Raw genomic sequence first — 9,559 nt, 5'->3', positions numbered from 1 at the left:
TTAAAATCTAAAGAAAAAATTGAGAGATTAGTGCTTGGTACTGGGCAACTTGTTCTTGTACCTGTGCACAATGGTTTGGTGCTCTTACTCTTGTTTGATTAAAATTAGAAGCCTCTCTTTTCAAGGTAACCACTTGCTATATCTGTGACGCCGCTTTTAGTCAGTAAGTCAAGAAAGAATAGTCAAGGTGTAGGCCAATAGTCTGGGACATTTCTAACTATTATTAAAAGCTAACTAAGCAGAAACAGCTCAAAGCAAAACCCAAACTTAAAGTAAAAATGCTTGCTTATGAATAAGCCAAGATACATTCTTATCTAATTGTAGCTACGTAATACTTTGAATCAGGATTCCTATTTTGTAACCACAAAATATTCTGAGCCTGCCAAAAAGAAAAGTACATGATTAACTTCACAAGATGGGGATTCAGCACCTTCACTCTTGCGTTGTTTCTCCGCCCCCTTTCACCAACTCCTCACCATCCCTGTCATCCCTGTCTCCTGGTGCAGTGAAGTGCAGCTGTGCCCATGGCCCACCGACTCCACAGGGAGCCCCTGGACCTGTTGCCACCTTGCTGCTGCCCCCCCCCCCCCCCCCCCCCCCGCTTAGGGGCAGAATGCATAAGCAGCCCATCCATGCGGCAGACACCTTTGTTCCTGCAGCCTAGTGGCTCAAAAGCTCTGGCCCCCAAAAAGCCTTCAAGGAGAGCGGCTGAGTGGTAGGACATTTGCCCAGCAGGTACAGGACCTGGGCTGGACCCCCAGAAGCACACAATGCCAACCAGCTTCCACAAAAACATGCTGAAGCAGGATCTCCTACCTACCCTACCACTCTGGTGTGAAAATGGGGGCTGGGATCAGTGGCAGAGTGTTCACCTAGCACATGGGGGGTCCTGGTTCCAATCCTCAGCACCACATAATGAAATAAAAATAATGTGTCTAACCCCAACTAAAAAATGTTTAAAAAAAGGGTTATTTCTAACATTTTCGCCATTAAAAAAAAAAAAAAATCAGTGCTAGGTTGGTGGCCTGCAGTCCCAGAAATTTAGGAGGCTTAGGCAGGAGTATCATAAGCCTAAAATGAGACTGGTGCAGGGCTGGGGATGTGGCTCAAGTGATAACACACTTGCATGGCGTGTGTGGGTAGCACCACATAAAAATAAAGATGTTGTGTCCGCTGAAAAATGAAAAATATTAAAAAAAAATTCTCTTGGAAAAAGAAAAAAAAGACTGGTGCAGTGATAAAGCATCCCTGGGTTCAATCCCAGTACCAAAAAACTAAACCTCTAAGATACTGAAATATTAAAAAAAAAAAAAACCTCCACACCCCTTTTCTTAGGGAGCCCGAAGTAGATGAGTGAAGCTGGATCAAATGACGGTTTCCACTTCAGCAAGGCCTTCCTTGCTTGTGGCCAGTGTGCTGGCAGATGGGAGTGTACTCTTGGTCCCTATGAAGCCCAGTGAGGTGGGTGCAAGAGCATTTTCAAATGTTGAGTCTGTCTTGCAAACAGCAGCAGGAAATGCGGATGAGGCAGAGGTGGTTGAGTGGCCCTCGCCACCTGGATGGTTCTGGCCTCCTACCCACTGCCCTTTGGAGTCCGCCCAAGTCGTAGGCCTGGCTAACTGGCCACCTGAACTGTTCTGCAGGACACTTTCGAGGAATCAAGGCCACTATATCCTCCTACCTACTTTCTCACCTCCTGCTTGCTTAGGGTAAGGTCTGAGCATCCTTCACTCTCCACAGCACCCATCACAGGGCACCCACCAGCCCAGCTTAGAGGCCCCGCCACAGCCCTGACTGTCCCCGCTCCCCCTACGACCCATTTTTTTGAGCATGGCTGGGGCCCGACAAGGGATGGTGTGATCCTAGTCTGACCTGGGCCATCAGAGGGGCAGACAATAGCACGATGAGCACCCACCAAGAACCATCTGAGGACTCTGGGCAAATTTAGGCGGTTAGGAGGGCATGAGGTCCTGCTGCTCACCTGCAGAGCTTCCTCCCAGGTGGAGAGGCTGAGTCTGGCTGGGACAGCTGCCAATCAGCACTCCTACCCTCCTTGGCCCTGAGGTGATGGCCCAGGTGGAGTGAGCAGGGCTACCCTCGTCAGGAGCCACTGACGGAAACCAGGGGCCCACGCTGTCCATACCCACCCAGTCCTTTATATCCAACCCAAAGCACATCACAAATCTGCACCAGCTCAGGCCCCTTCTGGGAAGTAGCCTCCCCCAACCCCCGGCACCACAAGGATGAGCGGCACTCGCACAGGAGCTGTGTGCCTTTATTGCCCAGGCAGGCTACTTGAGGGGGATGAAGCGGGACGAATGGGTGGCCCCAATGCCAGGCCGGCCGTGCTTCACGGGCTTGTAGGTGATGGAGAACTCGCCCAGGTAGTGGCCGATCATCTCGGGCTGTGGAGGTCAAGAGCAGGGGGTCAGGGTGTGTGGGCAGACAGCGCATCACTCGCACCCAGACCCAGGGCACACCATACACACCTTGATCTCCACCTGGTTGAAGGACTTGCCGTTGTAGACGCCAACCATGCTGCCCACCATTTCAGGCAGAATTATCATGTCCCGCAGGTGTGTCTTCACCACCTCTGGCTTCTCCATCGGGGGCGCCTCCTTTTTGGCCTTGCGCAGGCGCTTCAGCAGCGAGTGCTGCTTCCGCCGCAGGCCGCGGTTCAGCCGCCGCCGCTGGCGTGCGCTGTACAGCTGCATCAGCTGCTCGCTGCGGGGGACAAGGCGGCGGGTGGGTGGCCTGCCCCGCCACATAGCTGCCCGGGGCTGCACGCCCCTCCTCTGTCCTCTACAGCGCAAGGACAGCAGGGACATACCCAGGCCAGGCCCCGGAGCAGCCTGCCCTTCCCTGCGGCGAATCCCTCTAGTTCAGGGTCCACTGCACCAAGCGGTCTAGGGAACACCGGGCGGGGGAAGGCGGCCTGGCTGGGAACACCGGGCCCTCGGAGCCCTGGGCACGCAGCCACGGCCCACGCCCACCCGGGCCCTCTACATCAGAGGCATCCCCGGCCGGCTCCTTACTAGGACATGTCCAGCAGCTGGTCGAGGTCCACGCCGCGGTAGGTGAACTTGCGGAAGGTCCGCTTCTTCTTCTGCTCCACTTCCGCCTGCGCGGGCGCGGACGGGGTGAGTAGGGGCTCGAGACCTACCCCACGGCCCCACGAACGCGCTCACAGGGCGTCCGGCCCCGGTACGGAAGCCCGCGGGCACACGTTGGACCCGGGTCACCGGGGCTAAGCCGAGAAATGCGGGCCCGGGCCTTCCGCGCCCCGAGTGGTCCTCACACACCAGGACCGTCCCGCGCCCCCACCCGCAGCCCCGGAGGCTTGGAGCAGGCCGTCACAGCGCGGGGCCACACCCCGGCCCCCGCGGGACGGCAGGAGGCCGGATGGAGTTGGATAGGGACCCACAGGGGCCGAGACGAGCACCACTCACCATCTTGCCGGCTCTGCGGAAAAGACCTCCCCGCCCCGCGCCCGCGAAGTTATCGCGAGGCCGCCTCGGGCCCCGCCCCTTGGCCGTGCGCGCATTTCCGCCTTCCCGCGGCAGAGGCTGCCCCCTGCCGTCCGGAGGGCAGAACACCGGCTATGGGTATCAAAGGGGCCGCCGCCTGGGGCTGGAGTTGCCCTTTCCAAAAGGCTGGTCTTGTTTGAACCTCAGGTGCGTGCTCTGTAATCAACGCCATAGGATCCATCTCAAAAGAATGCAGCGCCTACTGTTTGTGAACAGGTGTGATTTAGAGGTTCAGGGCCCTGTGGCAGGAGGCACAGGCATGGACATGGTACCTGTCAGTTGAGAGAAGAAGAGATTGGCTCTTGCCTCCCTGAAAGAAACCACTCAGGCTTTAATTAACATGTTCTTGGATGCCTGTTGTCGCCACTACTGGGGAGGTCCAGGCTTGAGGCCCAGGAATTGGAGACTGAAGAAAGGAAGTGGGGATGGAGGGAGAAAGGCACAAAATAAGGGGAGGAGAGAATAGAGATAAGCAGGAACAATGTTTCTGTCTTGCTGGATTTTTTTTTTTTTCAAACGGGGGGGGGGGGGTTAAACCCAGGTGTGCTTAACCATTGAGCCATACCCCTAGCTACTTTTAAAATATTTTATCTAGAGAAAGAGTCTCGCAGAGTTGCTTAAGGCCTCCTTAAACTGCTGAGGCTGGCTTCGAACTCCCAATCCTCCTGCCTCAGCCCCCCAAACAGCTGGGATTACAGGTGTGTACCACCATCCCTGGCTTTCACTGGAATTGCTATTGTGAATTTTTTGGTACTGGGATTGAACCCAAAGGTGCTCTGACCATTAGCCACATCGCCAGCCCCTTGTATGTATGTGTTATGTTATTTTGGTATTTGGGGTTGAACCTAGGGGTACTTTACCACTGGGCTACATCTCCAGTTCTTTTTACTTTTTGAAACAGGGTCTTGCAAAAATAGGCCTGGCCTTGAATGTGATTCTCCTTCCTCAGCCTGCCGGGTTGCTGAGATTACAGGTATGGCCACCAGGCCTGGCTTGTTAATGTGCCTTTGGAGGCTGGGTATATTCCCAGAAGTATCAGATTTGAACAGGTACTTATATGCCCTTGTTCACAGCAGCACACCACACCACATCCCAGATGTGGGAACGACCCAAGCTCCTGTAAGCAGTAAATGGATGGATGGACACACAGCATGGGATATGCTCACCTAGAGGGACACTTGGCCAGGAGCAGAAGCAAGGTGACACACTGCAGCGTGGATGGACCTCGAGAACCTTGTGCTCTGTGAGAACCAGAGACTAAAGGACACAGGGTATGGCTCCAGAACAGGAGAGTTCTGAGATGGGAGGTGGATCCGTGGATACAGGGCTGGGGGGGCACTGGGAAGTTGGTGTTCATGGAGAAAGTTTCAGTTTGAGAAGATGAGAAATTCTGGGGTATGGTGGTGACAGGTGTACAATGACAGGAATGTGGTCAATGCAACAGAACTGTGCCCCCAACATAGTTAAGGTGACGGGCTGGAGGTGTAGCATGAGGCTCTGATCTCTAGCACCACACACACACACACACAAAGACAGTAAGTGTTATGTGTGCATTTTACTGATGGGGCAGGTGGGGGGGGTACTGGGGCTTGGTCCACGGACACTCTGTGAGACACTTCCCCTAAATTTTTTAAACTTTTGAGACAGGGTCTTGCTGAGTTGCCCAGGCTTGTCTTGAACGTGTGATCCTTCTGCATCAGCCTCCCAAGTTGCTGGGATGACAGGCACGCATGTGTATGTGTATGTATCTACCTATATACCTCAGTGGTAAGCCCTGAGGATCCACTCAGTCAAAACCATGTGAGAGGAAGCATTAACTGAGGAAAACAAAAGGCCAAGGGAAATGGCAGGTGTGAATCCATTCCGGAGGCAGGCAGTCGGAACAACCTGGCTATAGCTCAAATGAGAGGCTGGTCTCCCCCATCTGACTCTATGGTGCCTGTTTCCCTGCCTTCACCGGAGCTTGGGGCAAGCTGGACCCTCTGTCCACTTGGTACTGGTTTTTGTGGCCAGCAGCCAGCAAAGGTCAGGATACAGGTTGGGCTTGACAGAAGGCACTGCCTACAGCAGTCAAGGCAAGGAGCCAGGAGTCCAGCAGTCCCCAGCTTCAGCCACAGATCACGTGTGTGGAGGAAGGTGCCCGCTCCAGGCCTGTGGCTGGGTTCTCCGCCTACACAAGCCTCCCAGAGCCCTGGCTGGTTAAGCCTGCAGCTCTGCCCATGGGGGCAGGGGATGCAACTACACGGGAGCACAGGGCCTGTCTGGGGACAGCAGAAGCTGCACTGTCACCTTCAGATATTTTTTTTGTGCCACCGTGGAGCTTTTTTGGCTGGGAAGAAACCTGTTGACTTTTTTTTGCAATTGTAGATGGACAGAATGCCTTTATTTCTATGTGGTGCTGAGGATTGAACCCAATGCCTTAGGCTTGCATGCACTCTGCCACTGAGCCATGACCCTGCCTGAAACCTCTTGACTTTCTGCACATCACTTCCTTGTTAAGGGACTTGAATTTTGCAGGAATTCAATGGAAGGCGCTCGCACATGTGATTACAAGTGGTGTAGACGGAGGGCCATTCAGAAGCTGGTCCCCAGGTTCGTGGAGGGGCTGGCTCAGTGGGCAGCTGCCCTAGAGGGCTCAGGGTTACTCCAAGCCAAGCTGAGCTTTCCCTGCCTGCAAAAACCGAGTTGGGGATGAGGGCTTCTGGCGGTCTCAGTCATTTTTGTTGGTACCCAGTGTATTTGGATTTTTTTCCCCACTGATACGGGGGATTGAACACAGGGACACTGTACAACTGAGCCACATCCCCAGCCCATTGTTTTACTGAGACAAGGCTGGCTCTGAACTTCTGCTTCAGTCTCCTGAGTCACTGGGATGACAGGCATGGGCCATCATATCTCAGCTAGCCTTGTTACATAGGCCCCCCCCTCATCCTTAGCCAGAACTAATGGACGTCAATTGCCATGGCCAGAGACAGGATACAACAAAACTCAAGGCAGGGAGATGGCTCCAGACCTAAGCTGCAGCCCCAGGCTCCTGGTGTGAGGCAGGTGCCAGGTGCCTCACAACCCACAGCCCAGGGACATCTGTAGTCACATCTGCCAGAACCCACAGGGCCCAAGGCCCACACCAGAATAATAGATCCCTGCGTCAGGCCTCTTTGCCCCCCAAGTCCACAAGGAGGCCAGAAGCTGGGGCCCAGGCCAAGGGCTCGTCTGGGCTCCAGATCTTTCCCGGATAGGGAAGGAGGCGCAGGCGATGGAGAAAGAAAGCACACGACCTGGGTTTCTAATCCAAACGCACTTCTCTTTATTCAAACCAGGGTCAAACTGGTCAGTGGGAAACACCCTAAAGCCATGTGCCAAGGAGGTGGGCTTCCAGCAAGACCGTGCCTGCTGCACAGGGTCCAGGCTGCAGAAGTCAGTGCTGCCACACGGCCAGCCAAGAGTGACCCACCTCCACAGCGCACTGCAGATGCTACCAGGCAGGCCGGCCGACAAAAGCAAGGAGTAAACAAAAAACAAAACACACTCAGTAGATTTCTTTAGCTCCCAGAGTTTCTGGACCAACACGTCCCAACCCCCAAGCCAGGAGCGAGGGGACCTAAAAACACCCCCCTCCCACCAGTGCCGACCGAACCCTGTTTTTAAATTAAAAAATAAGCCAGTATACATCGTAGAAAATTTTCTCTTAAAAATCTCACAATTTGTAAATGTATATTTTTTCTTTAACATAAAAGTTTACAATATACGGTAAAACAAAAGGCTCAGGAAAATAATTTCAAAAAAAAAAAAAAAAAACGAAACAAAAAAAAAAAGAAGAAGAAAAAGAAACCTGAAGTTTTTAATTAAAGCTGAAGACATTTTTTTAAACCCTGTTGTTGAACCAGTGACTTTTTTTTTATTGTGCTGATGGGTCAGAGAAAGAAATATATTTAAAAACTTCAGTCCAGTCACCCACAGCCAGCTCCGAAGCCTCTGCCCTCCCCCCTCCCCCCCAGGTTGTGATTGTCACAGTCCACGAGTCTCCAATCCTGGTCTCGGCCGGGGCGGGTTGTGTGGCGCTGCGGTTAGCGTCGGTAGGGGTGGAATCCTTGCACGTTGTGGTTCTGACCTCGCCCAAAGCCACTGCCACCGGCGGGGGGGCCCCCCGACCCTGGCACTGAGGGGCCCCCGTAGGAAGGGGGCTGCTGGCTGGGGTCGGAGAAGCCCTGTCCAAAGCCGCTCAAGTCCTGCCCATAACCTGCTGGGGGAGAGAGGGTGTCAGCTCAAGATGCACAGCCCAGCCTGCTTGCTCTGCTTCTGAGCAACTCTGCTCCATTTTCTGAGGAAGGGTGATGATGTCTGGGCCTTGGAGCCCACGGGCACCAGTGGGGACTTGACCCAGGTGGGGCCACCCCGGCAGGGACCCAAAACCTGGGAATTTTTATCTTTCAAGACCACGTGAGCAGGACCCACACAAGAGAGAAAAGCAGCTTTCAGATCCTTCGTGGGTCTGGTGATCCGCCCCATTTCTACCTTGGCCTCATCCCCACATAGCTGGAAGTCAGGGGACAGGTGTGTGTCTAACTGGTTTGGGACACACCTGGACACCCAGGACTACTACAATTTGCTTACACATGCTGCACATGGTCTCCGGGACTTAAAACACAGGATAGGCCTATGGTGCAGAGCATAGCCCTCACCCCCCTCATGGTAACCCTCACCACACCTGTGAGGCTGTCCCCACATCCCACGCCCACACGGTCCTCCCTTCAGGGCAGCCAGGAGCTCCAAGCTACAGACTAACTTGGCAGTGTTTAAGCCTCAACAAGAGCCAGACACACCTACACTATTGGCCTCAGGGGTGTAGGAGGTTCTTCTGGGAAAAGGGATGCACACCGTCCTCAAGCGGACAGAGATGGGCCCTGCTCCTGCCCACCCCACCACAAACTTTGAAGACCCATCCAGGCCCTCTGGGTTCCCAAACAGGGGTGCACATGGACACAGGTGGGCCCTCTGGCTCTGGGTGCTCCTGGGGCCAGCTGTGGTCAGTTGAGATCCTCAAACTGGCAAGGGGCCCATCCCAGAGGGCACCTCCAAGTATCCACCCCCGCCCAGGATGGCAAAGGAAGCCATGTCTGCTTCCCAGGTGCAGGCAGGTGGGAGGACCGTGTAGAAAGAGGCGGCACCTACCTAGGCCACATCACTGCTCAGCCTGACCATAAGAGTGTAAACAAAGAATAGGCCCGAAGCCCGACAGGTCTCGAGAATAGGTACCCAGGCCTGGCGAGAGACGAGACCAGGGTGACTAACCCACTGCGGCCAGGCAAGGAGCGAGCGGCAGACACGCACACTTGCACACCCCGCGGGCGCTTTGTGCTCCCCCTGCAGCTGTGACACATCAGGGCCTTGTGGTGGGCCAAGAACCAGCACTGGCGGGGGGTGGGGTGTGTGGGGGGGTGTGAGGCAGGCCAGGGCCTGGGCCCTCCAGAGTCATTCAAGATGGGCCAGTGCCTCAGACAAGACGGCTCTGGCTCAGTCCAGGCTGAGAGAAGCAGGGCTGGAGGGAGCACCTTTTCAGGTGCCCTAGAAGCCAGGGCCTGCCTTCCTCAGGATGTGAGCTTAGACACCTTGGGACAGGGAGGCCCACATTCTTGGGATCCAACCATGCAAATGTCCCTTGAGGAGCCAATAATGAGCAGAGCTCCCTCCACAAGGGTCACGGTACCAAACAAGACTGGTCTTGGCAATGAGCTTATGCAGGGTGAGAGTGAGAAAAGCACAGACCAAGTCCTGTCTTGACCCAGTGTCCTCCCTGAAGCCACCCACAGGAGTGACAAGCCGTGGAGTCCACCACAATGCCTCTGTCTAAGCCAGGGCTTGCTATTGACTCAAGCCTGCTCCTGGAATGGGGTCTGGCCTGCAGGGTACCTAATGACACACCAGAAACAAGTAATCATGGGGCAGAGGGCCTGGATAGCCCTGACTAATGACCTCTAGCAAGGACACAGGAGAGCCTCAAGCCTGGACAATGATCACAACATCCACACCAT

General features: G+C 54.7%; 2 protein-coding genes and 1 long non-coding RNA gene across 13 annotated transcripts in view; 1 reads left to right on the top strand and 2 right to left on the bottom strand.

The window, feature by feature from the left end:
* Nucleotides 1–2,254: 2,254 nt before the first annotated feature.
* On the bottom strand, nucleotides 2,255–3,540 carry Rps15 (ribosomal protein S15). The gene is made up of 4 exons (XM_005331970.4): nucleotides 3,450–3,540; nucleotides 3,036–3,121; nucleotides 2,490–2,724; nucleotides 2,255–2,405 (listed from the first exon to the last, which is right to left on the bottom strand). The coding sequence occupies exons 1-4, from the start codon at nucleotides 3,450–3,452 to the stop codon at nucleotides 2,292–2,294; spliced, it is 438 nt and encodes a 145-aa protein (XP_005332027.1). The 5' UTR covers nucleotides 3,453–3,540; the 3' UTR covers nucleotides 2,255–2,291.
* Nucleotides 3,474–7,169, top strand: LOC110598812 (uncharacterized). Of its 3 annotated transcripts, XR_013430991.1 has the most exons (5): nucleotides 3,474–3,674; nucleotides 4,429–4,500; nucleotides 4,604–4,798; nucleotides 5,175–5,267; nucleotides 6,848–7,169. It is a non-coding gene; the product is annotated as an uncharacterized LOC110598812 (long non-coding RNA). The 3 variants fall into 3 exon arrangements; XR_002484707.3 differs by lacking the exon at nucleotides 5,175–5,267 and having other exon boundaries at nucleotides 3,491–3,674; nucleotides 4,601–4,798; XR_013430990.1 differs by lacking the exon at nucleotides 5,175–5,267 and having other exon boundaries at nucleotides 3,500–3,674.
* The window catches only part of Dazap1 (DAZ associated protein 1), a 27,881-nt gene continuing 25,132 nt past the window's right edge, over nucleotides 6,811–9,559 (bottom strand). For 5 of the 9 annotated variants that reach the window (XM_078032628.1, XM_078032619.1, XM_078032614.1 and 2 more), the window contains one exon: nucleotides 6,811–7,770. In XM_078032628.1, coding sequence (XP_077888754.1) covers nucleotides 7,595–7,770 — 176 coding nt within the window. In that variant the 3' untranslated portion in view covers nucleotides 6,811–7,594. Of the gene's footprint in view, nucleotides 7,771–8,699; nucleotides 8,790–9,559 lie in introns of all 9 variants that reach the window. The other 4 variants (XM_078032616.1, XM_078032622.1, XM_078032640.1 and 1 more) reach the window with 3 other exon arrangements.

This window comes from Ictidomys tridecemlineatus, chromosome 2 (genome assembly GCF_052094955.1).
Source record: "Ictidomys tridecemlineatus isolate mIctTri1 chromosome 2, mIctTri1.hap1, whole genome shotgun sequence".
NCBI classification, from domain to species: domain Eukaryota; kingdom Metazoa; phylum Chordata; class Mammalia; order Rodentia; family Sciuridae; genus Ictidomys; species Ictidomys tridecemlineatus.
This window is presented reverse-complemented; position numbering and strand designations above follow the sequence as displayed.